Genomic DNA, 17,831 nt, shown 5'->3' with positions numbered 1-17,831 from the left:
TGTAATTCAAGCTAGCTTTTAATGGGACATCATTATCCTTACTGTGTCACGTACAATTACAATGTATAGCCACAATTAGTAAAAAGGGAGATAGAAATAAAACAAGTGTTTTTATAAAAACATCATTAAAAGTAAAAAATATATTTACATAAAGCTAGATATTTTTTAAGTGATCTTTCTATCTATAACCTAGGTAATTGTTTATACAATTTAGAAGCTGTTTAAGATTTTTGTGCTTTATAGGATCTTTTTAGTGTACTTTCTTCCACGGGATCTCTACAATAATTCTGTCTCATTTCTAATTAAATTAATAAAGGGGGGGGTTTTTAATGCAACCATCTCGTAATCAGTGAGCAAATGGCACTTAGAATTCGAATTTCTATCTAAAATTTTGCATGAGTAATCCTTGATAGGTCTATTTTCCCTAAATCGAACAAAAAGTTGGAAAAGTAACGGCTGGCGGCTGGCAGCTCAGCCGTTTAGCCGTTTTTTGCCTATTTGTAGGGCAAATTCATCATTAATTACGTAGAAATCAACTTTTTAAAACATATTTCAAGTTTAATTCATGTTAAATGATAACAATAACAATTTTTCAAAATTTTTAGTACCAGCTGCTAAACGGCTAGAACCGGCTGAAAACGGCTGGGAGCCGCCAAGAGTATAAAGGGTAGATAGGGCTTGTGACATGTCTAGGGGTAGGTTTCTATGGGTGCTGAGCTCAAAAATGCTACTAAAAATAGTGACGGCCAATCCATATTGCAGCTGGGTAACAGCTGCAGCTGAGCTGCGAGCGGCTAAGAGTAGAATGAGTAGATAGGGCTTGTGACGTGTCTAGGGGTAGGTTTTTATAGGTGCTGAGCTCAAAAATGCTAACAAAAATAGTGGAGGCCCATCCACATGGCAGCTGGGTAATGGACGCAGCTCAGCTGGGTAACGGCCGCAGCTCAGACGAGATAGGCCAAGAGTAGAAAGAGTACATGAGGCATGTGACGTGTCCAGGATTAGGTTTTTATGGGTGCTGAACTCATAAATGCTTCTAAAAATAGTTTCGGCTAATCCCTATGGCAGTTAAGTAATAGCTGCTGCTCAGCTGCGAGCGGCTAAGAGTAGAATGATTAGATAGGGCTTGTGACGTGTCTAGAGGTAGGTTTTTATGGGTGCTGAGCTCAAAAATGGTACTAAAAATAGTGGCAGCCCATCCATATGGCAGCTGGGTAACGGCCGAAGCTCAGCTGGTAGAGGCCAAGAGTAGAATGAGTACATAGGGCATGTGACATGTCTAGGAGTAGGTTTTCATGGGTGCTGAGCTCAAAAATGCTACCAAAAATAGTGGCGACCCATCCATATGGCAGCTGAGTAACAGCTGCAGCTCAGCTGCAAGTGGCCAAGAGTAGAATGAGTAGATAAGGCTTGTGATGTGTCTAGGATAGGTTTTCATGGGTGCTGAGCTCAAAAATGGTACCAAAAATAGTGGCGACCCATCCACATTGCAGCTGGGTATCAGCTGCAGCTCAGCTGCGCGCCACCAAGAGTATAATGAGTAGATAGAGCTTGTGACGTGTCTTGGGGTTAGGTTTTTATGGGTGTTGAGCTCAAATATGCTACTAAAAATAGTGGCGACCAATCCACATATGGCAGCTGAGTAACAGCTACAGCTCAGCTAGGAGCGGCCAAGAGTAGAATGAGTAGATAGGGCTTGTGATGTGTCTTAGGGTAGGTTTTTATGAGTGCTGAGCTCAAAATGCTACCAAAAATAGTGGTGACCCATCCATGTGGCAGCTGGGTAACGGCGGCAGCTCATCTGGGAGCGGCCGAAAGTAGAATGAGTACATAGGGCTTGTGACGTGTCCAGGGGTAGGTATTTATGAGTGCTGAGCTCAAAATACTACCAATAATAGTGGCGGCTCATCCATATGGCAGCTGGGTAACAGCTACAGCCCACAAGCCCTATCTACTCATTCTACTCTTAGCCTCCCCCAGCTGAGCTGCAGCCGTTACCCAGCTGCCATATGGATGGGTCGCCACTATTTTTGGGAGCATTTTTGAGCTCAGTACCCAAAAAACTTACCCCAAGACACGTCACAAGCCCTATGTACTAATTTTACTCTTGGCTGCTCCCATCTGAGCTGCAGCTGTTGCTCAGATGCCATATAGATTGGCCGCCACTATTTTTGGTACCATATTTGAGCTCAGCACCCATAAAAACCTACACCTAGACACCTCATAAGCCCCATCTACTCATTCTACTCTTGACCGCTCGCAGCTGAGCTTCGGCCGTTACCCAGCTGCCGTATGGATGGGCTGCCACTATTTTTGGTACCATTTTTGAGCTCAGCACCCATAAAAACCTACCTCTAGACACGTCACAAGCCCTATCTAATCATTCAACTCTAAGCCGCTCGCAGCTGAGCAGCAGCTATTACTTAACTGCCATAGGGATTGGCCGAAACTATTTTTAAAGCATTTTTGAGTTCAGCACCCATAAAAACCTAACCCTGTACATGTCACATGCCCTATGTACTCATTCTACTCTTGGCCTCTCCCAGCTGAGCTGCCGCCGTTACCCAGCTGCCACATGGATGGGCCGCCACAATTTTTGGTAGCATTTTTGAGCTCAGCACCCATAAAAACCTACCCGTAGACACGTCACAAGCCCTATCTACTCATTCTACTCTTGGCCGCTCGCAGCTGAGCTGCAGCTGTTACCCAGCTGCCATTTGGATTGGCCGTCACTATTTTTAGTAGTATTTTTGAGCTCAGCACCCATAAAAACCTACCCCTAGACATGTCACAAGCCCTATCTACTCTTCATACTCTTGGCTGCTCCCAGCCGTTTTCAGCCGGTTCTAGCCGTTTAGCAGCTGGTACTAGAAATTTAAAAAGTGGTTATTGCTATCATTTAATATGAATTAAACCAAAACTATGTTTTAAAAAGTTGATTCCTACGTAAATAATGATGAATTTACCCTAAAAATAGGCCAAAAACGGCTAAACGGCTGAGCTGCAGCCGCCAGCCGTTACTTTTCCAACTTTTTGTTCGATTTAGGGAAAATAGACCTACCAAGGATTACCCATGCAAAATTTCAGCTCGAAATTCGAATTCTAAGTGCCATTTGCTCACTGATTACGAGATGGTTGCATTAAAAACCCCCCCCTTACTTAGTTACAACAGAGATTCGAACTATAACTTTCATACCAACCTTTCAGATTGAGGTGAATAAATAGGACTGATACTTGGAGTGCTTTCCCTACTCATTTTTAAAAATTTCTTAACATTTTCTTCTGAAAATATTACAATTCATATCAATACAATACAATCACTTATATGTGATATTTTGCAGGGATCTAAATGGATAAGACAATGGCCGAATCATTGATGTTATTGTTCATATCAAAGATGATGCATAAAATTACACCTTCTGTAGATTAAAATCAGGGGTTGAAACGTTTGATCACTCAACTTAATGAATCAACAAATCAAAATTAACTAAAGTCCACAAAATTGTTAAGCCAAAGAATAAAAAACGTTATTATAAAATTTTTGAGAGTATTGTAATAAACAGCCCATTGTCCCCTCTTTCTCTGGATATTTTGTCTACACCCGAAGGTTCCATTCAATAGTAAATATTGGCAATAAAATTAGACACCTGCCATACTATGAGTATGAACCTGATAATCAATCATCATTGAAAAGGATAAGTAACAACCAACAGACAATCAACTCTTTCATTGCCCGAACGTTTTCTTAAAGTTCTAACTGTACTTGGTAATAAGGTTTTTAACCCCTACAGTAACTTTTTCGCGCATCTGAAAAAGTAGCAATAGGAGCTATCTTTAACTTATTGAATAATTTAAGTATTTACAATTGTTTTAACTGTAGTACAAAGCCAGGATTTGGATTTATGGCAGGTCTGGCTGTTGTCACCACATTATATGCTTCTTCATAGCTCATTTTCTTCTTGATTATCAAGTATCCTATTACAATTGTAGCTGATCTACTCACCTAAAAAGAATAAGTTTTAAATGTTATTAGTGCAGTGTAAATATATATTTAATTAATCAATAAATCCTATTATATGAACTACTAGTAAGGTTTTTTTTGTCTAAAGCTTAAGAGTTCGATAACTACAGAACTGATTGAGTTCTCCCATTTAAAGAAGCTTCACAGTGGTCTCGGTATGACTTAAGGGTATTTTTCTGCTCTCTTCATTTGCTAGATGCCAGGGGCGCAGTCGCTAGTAAACATTATACGTTATACCTACAGGAAGCATATAAAAAACAATTCGTATAAAGTTCAAGATTACGTCTATTTTTCACATTTAATAAACACTTCCTAATAAAACAATAATAAAAAACATCCTTGTTGTCAACCAAACTTTTTAGCAAAAATAGCATTAACAAAAATAGTTAGCAGTAAAAAACGTCATTTTCAATGATTTTGAGTAAAAAATAAAGTTCAAAAAACGTCAACATATTCTAATAAAAAAATATCAAAAATAATATTTCAAAAATCGAATGTACCAATCAAATTTAAGAGGGCGATACATTTTTTGACACAGCATTTATTCTCAATGAATGAGTTTACATATTTTGAATTTTTAAAATCTATTTTGAAATATTTAATATGAGCTCAGAGGCTAAGTTAAGCTACAGCTCTTTTTTAAATAAACAAGGATGACAACATCCATAAAAGCGAAGCACTGAAACGGTAGGACAAACGGACATTAACACATTAATGTACAAGAGTCGAAGCAAAATTGTAAGTAAATTTGTTGAAAAACTGCTTAATACAGGATAACGTATATGTACATACTTACATTTTTAGGACTTGATTATAGAGTTGCTTCGCTTATAACATTATACTTTGTTGTCCCAGGAATTAACATACCAAAACTCAGATCAATCGGATGATTAGATTACATAAAAATTTGTTGTTAAAAAAGTAAAAACGCTTTCTAAATTGTACCTTACTACTAAAGGAATCACCATGCAAAGTTTGAAATCGATAGGGCAATTCTAACTTGCCTAAATTAACGGGAAAAAGCTATCCGTTTGTGTCGGACGTACGGACGGACGGGCCGACCCTAATTATAGAAAAGCTTCGCTTTTAACAAGGATGACAACATTCATAAAATCGAAGCTCTGAAACAATAGGACAAACAATCATCAACGCTTGCAGAGTGTCAGAACTGAATAAGCATTATATCAATGTATAAGAATAAAAAAATTGTAAGTATATTTGTTGCAAAACAGCTTAGATAGAGGAACCTGTTTGGGGACATACTTACATTTTTAGGACTTGTTTATTGAGATGTTTCGCTTATAACATTGTACCTTGTTGTAATAGGAATCAAAATTTAAAAAATAGATGAAAAAAATAACTACCTATAATTAAGACATAAAAAAAAGTTGTCAAAAAGGTAAAAATCAGCATGTTTTGAATGGACTTAAACACATTCCGGTAACGACTAAACAGTTGCTACTCTTTCTAAATTGCTCCTAACTGTTGTAGGAATCATCATGCAAAGTTAAAAATCGATGGGACAATTCTAACATGTCTTAATGAACGAAAATAGCTAACCGTTACGGACTAACGGACTAAGCTTCGCTTTTAAAAATTTAGATTGATTTTTTTTTTTTTGAAATGTATAAGTGGCCACGGTAAGATTTTTATTTAGCCACTATCAGCCACGGCAACAGATATTACCTAATGGCTTTTCAATATTCAAACCTTTTACAATATGCAGCTGGAACTTGCAATGAAAATAGCAGCTAAATTGTATGTATGCGTGTAGCCCAGATTTTCTGAAGTTAGGATTCAAAGATTGGAAGTGAGAATCCTTTGGTCAATCATAGATTGGTAAGCTTCGCGCACACATTCTACAACATTAGAAGCTGACCCGCAATTCTCGTGGAAGCTACTCAATTATTAAACGGTGTGCAAAAAAATGCGAACATTTTAAAATTGAAATTGCGCGGCTTGTGTTAATAGTAGAAAAATGTTACGCATACCGTTAGAACCACTAAGAAGTCAATTTTTTGGAAATATAAGAACAATTCCTCTGCTACGTATAGTTACGGAGCTACGTGTTAAAATGTCCCAACTGATGTAAAACTTGACTTGCGAGTAAATTTTAAAATATAACTAAAAATTAGAGAAGATATTTTGCAAAAAGAGATGCCTACATTTTTTAATTTTAAATTGCGCGGCTTGTGTTAATAGTAGAAAAATGTTACGCATACCGTTAGAACTGCTATGAGCTGTGTTTTAAGGAAATATAAGAACGGTTCCTGTGCTGCAAATAATCTAGAATCCAGATGGTAAAATGTCCCAATTTCAAATTGCGCGGCTTGTGTTAATAGTAGAAAAATGTTACGCTACCGTTAGAACCGCTATGAACTGTATTTTTAGGAAATATAAGAACGGTTCCTGTGCTACAAATAATCTAGGAGCCAGATGGTAAAATTTCCCAAAATTTACTCGCAAGTCAAGTTTCAAGTCAGTTGGGACATTTTAACACATAGCTCCTAAACTATGCATAGGACAGGAATCGTTTTTATATTTCCTAAAAATAGACTTCTTAGTGGTTCTAACGGTATGCGTAGTATTTTTCTACTATTAACACAAGCCGCGCAATTTTAATTTTAATAATGTCTGCATTTTTTTCCACACCCTTTACATTACCCTGGCCTAGAGTTTTGGCAGGTGTTGTAATTAAGCCGCCCTAACTGATAACACTCTCATGTGAATGCGAAGCAGGGACGAGGGAAAGAACACCCTACAGATCCTTACAGATAAATTAGGCCGTGGCTGCCCAAAATTATTAAATCCTTAATACGAAATAAAAATCTTACCCCAGCATTACAGTGAACTAAACAGTTAAGATTGTTTACTTCGCAATTTTCAAGAATATCTGAACTTTTGGTCAAAGCTGAAATAAAAACTAGTTTTAGATTCAAAACAAAATAAGCATCTTTTTGGTATATTTTTATGTTCCTGATTTTTTCATGCTACATATTTTCAACATAATGTTAAAAAAACATGAAATTAATTTCCCCAGACCACTCAAGCCAAGCTCTTAAAGACCAGAAGCAACGCTAATATTACCTAAAACTCAAAAAGTTCACTTCAATAAACTAATTAACTCTTCCTCTCTTAGGTACAGTACTTTAAGAAAAAAAAAATAGAATCAAACAAATCACCATTTCAATGGTAAACCTGATAAAATATTTTGTTCCGGAATATCTAGAAGTTGTATGTTATGGTATTGTATGGATTCAGTAAACTTGTTTTCAATCCCACACCCTGCATTCAGAACCACAGAAATTTTGTGCTTCCTAAAATAAAAGTACACTAAACAGTAATTAATGTGCGAGGGAGGAAACATTTTAAGTTAGTGTGCTGCATTTATTTGTGTATCAATATTTCTTAACACACGACCGTGGCTCAATACGCAGCGCATCCGCTCTGTCATCGAGGAGGTTCGAATCTCTGCTTAACACCGCGTCATATAGAAGACGTTAAAAATGGCCCGTCTGATTTTCTACGATTAGCTATTATTAATGTTTTCGTCCTTGCTTTATTTGAAAGTTTATTTTTTTAAGTGATTGAATCGAAACTTTTCTTTTTATAAACGCTTTTAGTTAGAACATAAAATATTTTTCCAATTTGATATAATTAAAAAAAACCAATACCTAACCTCAATAGATCTAAATCCGCCGGAACATCTTGACTTGATAGAAAAAGCCACGGTAAAACACTGGAAACGGTTAAATCTGGTTTTAAATCAACAACAAACCCTTAAAAACCAAAAAGATTGGGTAAACAAGTTTGACTTATAATGTAGTTTTCAAAATCTCCACATAAGGGGGGGGGGGGGTGGCGTAATGACATCTAAACTTAAACAGTGAGCAAAATGGTCTAAATATTGAGCTAGATTCTTGAAACTTGGTACATAAGCCTAGTCCTATAGGTACTATTGGACTTGGCTTATGTACCAAGTTACAAGAATCTAGCTCAATATTTAGACCATTTTGCTAACTGCTTAAGTTTAGATGTCATTAACCCCCTCCCCTCTTTTGCCCTGGAATCATCTTAGAATGATTGCAGAATTTAATAACGGATGTACAGCTTATACAAATCTTTATAATTGAAAAGGAGCCGTAAAATAACAAGAATTAAAGCATCCATAAATGGAAGTGCGGACTTTCTGGAAACGCTTATAGAGTTTTTACGCTTCCTAAATCGTACCTAACTTTTTTAGGAATCATCATCCATTGTTTGACATCGATAGGACCGTTAAGGACGGATCTACCCTAATTATAGCTTCGTTTTTAAAAATATATTAGATATTACCTGCCGATTTCTCATTTACCTAAAACACGAAGATTTTTTACTCATAATTATTCATAAATAAATAGGTAATATTTGCTGGACAAAACAAATTAAAATAATCCCCCTTTGATATGCAAAGAAATTCAAAAAATTTATAGAACAGTGCAGTGATATATAAATAATTATCAATAAATATTGTCTTTTTAAAAGAAAAAAAAATAAATTTTAGTAACGACCAATCTACTCTATAGGGTGAGGGGGGCAAATCCGGACTCAAAGAAATTACCGAAAAGTACCCCACAGGGGGGCTATTCCGGTAACGTTTTTTCAACCTTAAAAAATCTATAAAGAACGGCCAAACGGCCAGTCAAACATAAATTATCAAAATTAGTATAGGTTTTTTTCTGTCATTTGAAAGGAACATGGAGATAAAGGTCATTTTATGAAGGTGGGACAAAAGTTACCGGATTAGCCCCTTACCGGTCTATGCCCCTCCTCACCATATTTCACATTGTCCGTCCGTAACGATACAGGGGAAATAGGATGTACTCAGTTGCTATATTGAAGCTAGACCTCTAGTTTTTCTTGTCAACATTAGGGCCGGAACATAAAAAACCCTATTTTTTTATAAGAGCATCCAGTATACAACTTACTTTGTCTGTCGGTCCGGTTTTTATGTAGATTTCGTGATTATCTATCATTATTAATAATCTATATATTTATCTATATATTTTATTCTTCTCTGAATTTCACCACTGAATTTTTGCTTCATTGATACTTTGTCAGTTTGTCAATCAACACTTTTTTATTTTTATTCTTCGCTTCTAATGGATGTTGTCATCCTTGCCATTAAATTTTGGTTTACCTCTTTAATTTGATCTTTATCTTCAATAAAAACTCTTCCGTCAGCTGTTTTAACTTTGGTTTGAGTTGGCTTTAATTTAAAGCTTTTGCTCGTTATCATATCCTTAGATAAAAAGAGGTATCTATAATACAATCTAAATGATGTTTGTCCATCCGTAAGTCTAAAGCTTAAGATCTCGGTAACCGCTCAACCAATTTTGCTCTACTTTTCAGGGAATATCTACTGTTTGGTTAAGAGCTATTATATATAAATACTAGCGGTTTCGCCCCTAGCCCTAGCCCCTAGGTAATTTTAAAAAAATTTGAGATGCAACCACTTATTTCGAACATATTTAAATAAAAAAAAACATATATTGGTTCAAATTCAAATTCAATTTATTAACCATAGATCCGACAAACCCCGATCTTGGACAATTATCCTCCACCGGGAAATAAAAATGATAGATTATACATGATAAAATACATGATAAAATAGATATGATTTAATTGCATACTATCACATTTACTGTAATTATATGATGGTTTATATTTATTTCCCATCCAATCATTATGACATATTATTAGCGATAATAATGACTAAACAAATTAATAATGATAGCGGATAATGCCCATGTCTGACTAGCCAGGTGCAGTACGTAGCCCTAAGGCTGGAGCACGCCCTTGATGACGTTCGAGCGCTATTGCTGGCCGGCATAGTCGGACTAGTGAATTTGAACATTGCTGTTATAGTTCAATAATAATAAAGTTCCGCAATTATGCTTCAATATGCTTGCTACACCCCCAGAAGTCTGTCCGCCTCCGTCTTTGGTTGTCCCCCACCGCCGCGCAATGCCTCCAAATGTGATTCCTAAATAGTAAAGTTAATACAATTCTTTGGTCCTAGGACCAAGGAACAAGGTTATCAAATAGATAGAAGCGCAACTCGTAACAACAATCCATAATTTATCCCATACGTCTATATTTAGTAGGACTAGGTACCTATTTATAAAGAAGTAAACAAAAAATAAAATTAAAAAGTCAAGAAGTCTGAAAAAAAAACTTAAGAATAGGTACCTAAAGAATTCTACTTGCAGTAACCACGCTAGTAACCACGCTATGGAGAAAAATTAAAATAATTAAAATTAAAATAAAGAATGAAAAATAAATTAATTTGAAAGTTTTTTGGCTTTGATTAAGTTTTTAATTTTGGTCCAATCCTAATAAATGAATATTCAACGAATATTCAATGAATATTCAAGCGTAGAAAAGATTGAAGAAAAATGTGCCCATGACCCCCCCCGCTCGGGTTGCCGCGCCCCACCTGCCAAGGTCCGAACAATTATGCGTCATGATTCATGCGTCATGAAGAATAGACGAATAAAATTAACAAAATTTGAAAATTGGATGAGTTCCAATATTCATGAATGCAACAGAGAATATTCAGAATTGAATATTCTAAAACGTGTGGTTTGTTGCAACAAAAAACTGCGTCAAAATTCAATTTTGACAGAACAAGGACAAAAAATCTTCAAGCGAGAAAAAAATGACACATTTTGTTCGAAAAATGGCATAGAACGCTGCTACCGTCGCGGCTGGAGTCACTCACCACAATTTTCCTCAACTAACCCCACAGCATTAAGCCGCAGTCCCTGCTCAACAACAACCCCCTAAAACAGAAAGTATTAGTAAACAATTTAAGTTGAAGGAAAGATAAATTACAACCAGGAATGTAGTTTATAAAAACTAAGAATATTAATAATATTCTCCCATCCGCAGCCGCAACCCGCAATCCCAGCCCCCGCACAAACTTAGCTTCGAGTTAAATAAATTAAGAATGACTAAAAATAGTCAATAAGTTGATTGGATTAATATTAATCTGTCACACGTCATAAAAAATTTAAATTCAAATGCAGTTAAGAAAGTGGAAAATGAAAGTTAGATTAAAACAAGTTAAAATAACATATTTGGGTTAACATTTTACACAATTCTATTTAGTAGGTAGTCAAAGACTCTTTTTTTGAAAAGTTTAAAATCTTGGATAGTTTTCAAGTTTTCTGGTAAAGAGTTGTAAACTATTGGAAATTGAATTAAAGGTAAATTGAATATAAAATTTCTTGTTGTACTGTCAACATGTAAATCATTTCTATGACGTGTGTTATAGGAGTGTAACTGACGTCTATATTGCCAAGTATTATCAAAAATCTCAGGCTGTTGGCCGTTGATATATTTATGCATAAAAAGCATGATATTATAATCTCTCAGCTCTTTGAATGGTAAAATACGCAATTGTTTGAACAAAGGAGCACTGTGTGCAGTGCTGGAGCTGTTTGTGATTATTCTAGCACACTTTTTCTGTAGTTTGTGTATAATACTTGCCTGTCCGTCAGTTACACCTGTAAAAATTATTATTGAATACTCGATAATGCTATGTACGTACGCGAAATACAGCATCTTAAGATGCTGCATGTCGAGCACGTTCTTCATGACACGGAGGCTAAAGATTGCGCGCTGCAGCCTGCTGTGAAGGTCCCCCCAGTGATAAGTAAACTTCAACTTTGAATCTAACCTAATACCTAAGTGCTTAGCCCATCTATTCTTTTCATTTTCATGGTTGCAATCAACTTTTTCAAGCTTGACAATTTTGCCAGGATCCCTTTCCCCATAGTTGTTAGAATCAATATAAACAGGAAATTCATTAAGAAGGTCAATTTCATTTGCAGGAATAACTTGTCTAGGAGTTTTAAAAAGGATGATTTTTGTTTTTAAGGAGTTTATAATTAATTTATTGGCAGCATACCAGTCATTTGCTTGAGGTAGGACTCTATTTATTGTTTGGATTAAATTTGTGAAATTATCAGATTTTAAGAAGATTAGGGTGTCATCGCAGAATAGGTTAAAAATGGCTTCTCTGCAGCTGCTGTCTAGGTCATTAATGAATATTAAAAACATTAATACGCCCAGACAGCTGCCTTGAAGTATGCCGATAAGTATCTCCTCCAGGGTGGAGGAGTACTCCCCCCCAAAGAAAACTTTCTGCCTACGAGAAGAAAAGTAACTAACAAACCAATCATAGATGACACCTCTAATCCCATAATGATATAATTTAGCCAACAATATGTCCCTGTCAACAAGATCAAAGGCTTTCTTGATGTCCAGGAGCAGTATACTGCATACCTGTCCATCAATGAAAGCCCTTGCAACAAGATTCATTAAGTTCAGAACATTATGACTAGTATTATAGCCGCGACGAAAGCCAAATTGACGTACATTGAAAAAATTACGCTCATCCAAGAAGTCATAAATGGAAGTGTATAAATACCTTTCCAGAGGTTTGCTGAATGACGCTATCATGATGACGCCACGATAGGCTTCAACAACAGAAATAGGGCCACTCTTATATACTAAGACAACTTTGGAAATCTTCATGAGATCGGGAAAAACACCTGTGCTTATGCTCAGATTATAGATGTATTGCAGTGGAGCCGTAATCGGCCCCGCTGTCCTACATAACAATTTCATGGATACATCAAAAAAGTCCTGGCTTTCTTTTGGCTTAATACTAGTTATTAATTCAAATGTTTTCTGCAGTGTAAGGGGGGGAACAAAGATGGTATCTTCAATTCGTGGAGGGAGAAACTCCCTAAAGTTTTTGTTTGAGATAGGGATGTCTGGGGTTAAATTAGCACCCAAATTACTAAAGAAATTGTTGAAATGATTAGCGATTTCTTGTTTATCGGTGATCTTACGATCACCGACCTCAAGATAATCCATTGTTTTTGTGTGCTTTTTCACCCCCAGAACCTCCCTAAGTACAGACCATACTTTTTTCCCATCCTTACCCGCAGACTTAATTTGATTCTGAAAATAATTTTTCTTAGCCCTACGGACGCTTCTAAAGTACTCATTGCGGTACGCATTGTACCGCGCAGTATTAAACTCAGAGGGGTCATTGCATTTTATCCTATAAAGTGTGTTCTTGAAGGCTTTGCATTTTAAAATATAATTATTGATATAGGGCTCTTGGGGTATGCAACGCCTGTTGTTTCTGATAGAAACTTTGGGGCAGTGAGTGTTATAAAGGTCAATGAATATCTTTAGAAACGTCTCATAGGCTAAGTCAACATTATTTAGAGTAGTAACCACAGACCAATCGGTATCATTTAGCGCGTTGCAAAGGTTATCATAATTCTCATCTGATAACAGGCGCTTTGTGAAATTTTGAGGTTTTTTTGTCTGTTTGAAATTTTCTTCATAAAAAACACCAATAGTTAAAAAATGATCCGAATAGTCCGTGGGTACAATCATTGACAGGGCTACATTTTGTATAAAGTTTTTGCAACAAATTAAATCCAATAAACTATGACTAAAGTTGTGTATACGGGTAGATCTAAGGGTTATATTAATAAACCCATAAATAATTAAGTTATCAAGAAATTGAGCTGCCGAACTACCCGGTAAAACTGCTTGGAAAAGGTTTAGATTCATATCGCCCGTGAGGAAAATAGGATAATTGGCATAATTGTCTAAGCTATCAAAAAGTTCAAGGAGTTTTTCAAGAAAGGGTTGAATGGTTTCTTCACTGGGGGTCCTATAAATATTAACTACAATTCCCTTAAAATTGCTATAACTTATCTTTAAAATCAAACACTCAAAGACTGATTGCTCAAAAAAGTTAGGAAAAATCTCTTCAACTTTGAACCTAGATTGCACATAAGTACAAATGCCCCCCCCCCCTCCCCTGGGGCCTAGGTTTCGAGTACAAGTCATACCCATTAAGTTGGATTAAGTTTAGATTACTGTTATCATTGAGCCAAGATTCCTGCAAATTAATTACTGTGGGCTCCACGCCCGAATTTTTATAACAGTCTATACTGGAACTAAGCTCTGTAAAACACGAATTAATGGATCTGCAATTTAAGTTAAATATTGAAAAGACCGGTCTATTGAGTGATTTAATTTTTTCTATTGCATTCTGCTCTGTAATATAATAGGAGTCTATATTGAGCTCCTCTGAAAAGTCAGAAAAAATGTCCCCATAAATATGCGACGTAATATTAAAATTCGGATTGTCATTAAGTTGATTTACGCTACCATCTACCTGAGAAACCATACTGCTAAAGGTTCACATCCAGAAAGCATTGCACGACAGATAAGGTTCTCCCTCCAACTTCGACTTCTAGAGCGTCCCGTGTGCTGCGTACATACTGAAACACAATTATATGAATACATGATAATACAATGTAATGTTAGCATCATACCCAAAAATCAATGAGGTATCTAGGTACCTACTGAACTTATAAAGTTGATTAATGGCTTACAAGGCTTAGACTATTCTTATATTATTGTTAAATTATTAGCCTTGTTAGATATATTAACTATAAATATTTAAGTTCTATGTACACACATAATAATAATAATCCTAATTAAGATGTTTAAAAAGGACTGAATTTACTAGGCTTCAAATTAATATTGACATTAGTTGTTAGTAGAGGTGTTAGTAATAGTTATCAATAAGTTGGAAATGAGGGATAAGACTTACTGCTACTAAACTTTGTTTAAAATTAACTTGAATAAAAATCCATATCACTAAGTGATTAATGTTTATAAAGGACAAGTTCTATATGTTTTGTATGGAAGATTAATAAAACTTATACTGTCCTTTCATTTAGTTGGAGCTGTAGAGGTAGGACTAGAGGTTGACACCGTCGATGCTGCAGCTGCTGCTGCGGCAGCTCGCGTACTGGCCGCTATCGCTGTGGGCGCTGTCTGATCCTCTTTGGGCACGTCATCTCTGGGGGTGTGGGGGGAGGGTAAAGCTGGAAATGCGTCGGCTCCAGGTGTCGCACCACCGGTTGGTGGGAGACCCTCTGCCCCTCCTTCCTGTCTGACTGTGACCCCAGGGTCTATTCCTCCATCCTCCTCTGGGTGCTGCTGCTTGGCATGCTGGTCAGCAACCTTAATAATATCTGACAGGTTAAAATCAAGGCCGTCAAACAACGCCTTATTAGGGACGTTGGCCTTGAAGGCCTCCAACACGATGGACTTGGCGCTAAGAAGGGAATTTAATTCCGGCAGAGGCTCAACCATGCCTAGAACTGTGGGGGAAAAGGGGTTGTGGATCTTGATCCATTTGCCCTTGTGGCCAAGGGGCATGAAAGAGACCCCTGCACTCGTGGTCTTGCATTTGTGAGCAAGCTTGGCTGTGTGTAGGAAAGACATTACTTGGCGGTTCATATCCGCTAGGTCATGTGACACCCTAAGCTTCATCTTGGGATCGTATTTGACCGCCGCCGCCGCTGATGACCACTGGCTGCGGTCCGCCGCACGCTTCTCTAGGCTAATCAAGTGCTCCCGTTTATTTAACATAAACAGGAATAAAACCCTGCGCGAAAAAAACCTAAAGATCATCGGGGGGACTGCGCCTCTGCGGCTAGGGCCAAGAGGATGGCTGAACTCAATATTAGAGTAAAAACTTGTGTTGAACGCAACAGAATCACCTGACTGTATCATTGACCGTAGGACCGGTTCGATGACCTCTTCATAAACATCCTTGACGTCAGGGGCGGTGGCTCACCACGGCGACTGGAATCCGTAAATCCGTAGGGACCAGCATCGCTGCCTCTGTTCCCTCTTGACCGCCTGACATAAATGATGATAATTAATAAAACGGTCACACTCTCTATCCTCCGTCCGTAATTTCAATAGCAAATCAATTTGCGCCTCTAGGCCTTTAATTTTGAGGCCCGTAGCCTCATCAGGCGAGACATCAGGGTCTTCGAGTCGAGCCCTAATCGAGTCAATTTCGGTTTGGTATTGCCCCTGTAACCCCTCTATACGCTTACCTATATCCACCAACTTCAGGTTCACACTGTTGAAACTCTTCGTTGTTTGTTCCGTGTACTCCTTTATTTTCGAGGCCACAGAAGTATCAATGAGCTTAGACATCCTGGCCCAAGTGTCCTGGCTAAGATTAACGCCGCCATCTGCCGAACCGTCGGCCTCCTCATCCGCTATGGCAGCTCTAAGCTTGTTGCCTTTGCTGGCTTTGGACATAATGACGGCAAAAAGTGCCGACAAAAAATAATTATTAAAGCACAGATAGATGTTCACAGATGCGTGGTATAGGTAAAACTAAGCGTAGTAGAGAGGGATTACAATTAAGGGGTAACCTGAACCAATGACGTGAGGGCGAGGAATAAAGTTGACCAATGAGAGGACACCAGTTGTAGGGCAGGACCAATCACAGCTCTCCACAGAATAACTCCCAACCAATGGCAGGGCTCCAACACTAGAGTGTGTGTATGTGTAGTGTGTGTGTGTGTGTGTAGCGTAGGCTCTCCTCCACTGTTGTAGATGAACGGGGGGGAGGAGAAGGGGTGGTAGCGATACTCAAAAAAGGGTAGGAAGCTTATACAGCAGCTCTACATTAGAAGATGTGTATCGCTTGAAGGACGTTTAATCGTGCTGCGAACCATAAATTTATGGGTTATCCATACCGCTTTCTTTTTAATCTTTAAACAAAAAAAAATTTGGGGGCGGTTGGGGGGTTGGGGATGTCCCACCTTCCAAAAAAAAAAATAGCTTAAAACCACTACAGGACCAGTAGGTAAATTCCCTGATAAGTAGAGCCCATTTGGTTCAGCGGTTACCGATATCTTAAGCTTCAGACGGACAGACGTACGGCCAGACAGACAGACACCGTTCTACTTTGTATTATAGATATATATATAAATATATATATTGAAAAGCCGTAATTTTCATCATAACCTGATTATGAAATTGTAATTCCTTGAATGATTAGGCAAGTTTTAGAATAAACGAAACATCTCTCACTGTAGTTTTGTCGTCACTGTAGGTTAAAAATTAGGGGTAGTGAAATAAAAATCATTATAACTCCTCCAAATTTTAAAATAGATGAATAAAAATTGAAAAAAAATATTGTTAGGTTAGGTTTGGAAAACCCTGCGGAAATGGGGTTTGTAGGTTTTTTAACGGTAAAATGATCCGGTGAACTTAGTGTTGTGACCGCGATTGGAAAAATTTTTTTTAATGTTCATAAAGAATTCCTCTGTCCAAGCAATCGTTTTTCATACTTCCATTTAATTTGCAAATCTAATAATAAACAGATGTTTTAGTGTTCTTTATGATAATTTTCCAGGGGTAATTTTGTTTATCTGTGCTCAAAAATTTATTTTTAAAAAAAACATTTTTTCATTAAATTCAAATAATCAGAAGTAGTTTTTTGAAGAAAAAAAGTTCAAAAATTCTTAAATAAACCACTTTGAAATAAGTTTTAAAAAGCCCTATTTTTGATTTAAAAAAATGAGTTAGGTAGTCAAGTGGTGTCGGAGAAATTATCGGAGATTTAAGATTTTTGCCCTCTTGCGGAGCGCGCCTCCTACAGTGCACACATTATATTACAGCATTAATTTGGTTTAGACATAGAATTAAAATTTTGTTTGTGTTGATATTAAAAAAATTAAGTTTTATTTGTCCTATTACCTACTTGATTAAGCTTCACCCCTTTATGGATGTTTTCAGCATTATTAATACTTAAATTACCTTAAAATTCATTATGAAATAACTTTTTTTAAGTTGAATTCTTTAAACGCGCGCTAATATTTATTTCTGTCTGTTTGTTTACATAATACAG

The 17,831-nt window shown here is 37.0% G+C and overlaps 2 protein-coding genes across 3 annotated transcripts in view; both read right to left on the bottom strand.

Annotated features, from left to right (window-relative positions):
* The window catches only part of LOC145326520 (uncharacterized), a 23,984-nt gene extending 20,706 nt beyond the window's left edge, over positions 1-3,278 (bottom strand). The window contains exon 1 of the mRNA XM_080169891.1: positions 3,201-3,278. Within this exon, the coding sequence (XP_080026017.1) occupies positions 3,201-3,256 (56 nt within the window). The 5' untranslated portion in view covers positions 3,257-3,278. The remainder of the gene's footprint in view (positions 1-3,200) is intronic.
* On the bottom strand, positions 3,276-17,831 carry Mkp (MAP kinase-specific phosphatase). Of its 2 annotated transcripts, none has more exons than XM_080169451.1 (7): positions 17,741-17,831; positions 9,201-9,302; positions 8,357-8,375; positions 7,701-7,800; positions 7,220-7,338; positions 6,856-6,932; positions 3,276-4,003 (listed from the first exon to the last, which is right to left on the bottom strand). In XM_080169451.1, the coding sequence occupies exons 1-7, from the start codon at positions 17,750-17,752 to the stop codon at positions 3,860-3,862; spliced, it is 573 nt and encodes a 190-aa protein (XP_080025577.1). In that variant the 5' UTR covers positions 17,753-17,831; the 3' UTR covers positions 3,276-3,859. The 2 variants fall into 2 exon arrangements, with proteins under 2 accessions (XP_080025577.1, XP_080025578.1); XM_080169452.1 differs by lacking the exon at positions 17,741-17,831 and adding an exon at positions 17,681-17,718.

The sequence above is a fragment of the Acartia tonsa genome, chromosome 8 (genome assembly GCF_053477335.1).
Source record: "Acartia tonsa isolate MP-2025a chromosome 8, ASM5347733v1, whole genome shotgun sequence".
Taxonomy (NCBI): Eukaryota; Metazoa; Arthropoda; class Copepoda; order Calanoida; family Acartiidae; genus Acartia; species Acartia tonsa.
Note: the sequence above shows the minus strand (reverse complement) of the source record. Positions and strands in the feature narration are given on the sequence as shown.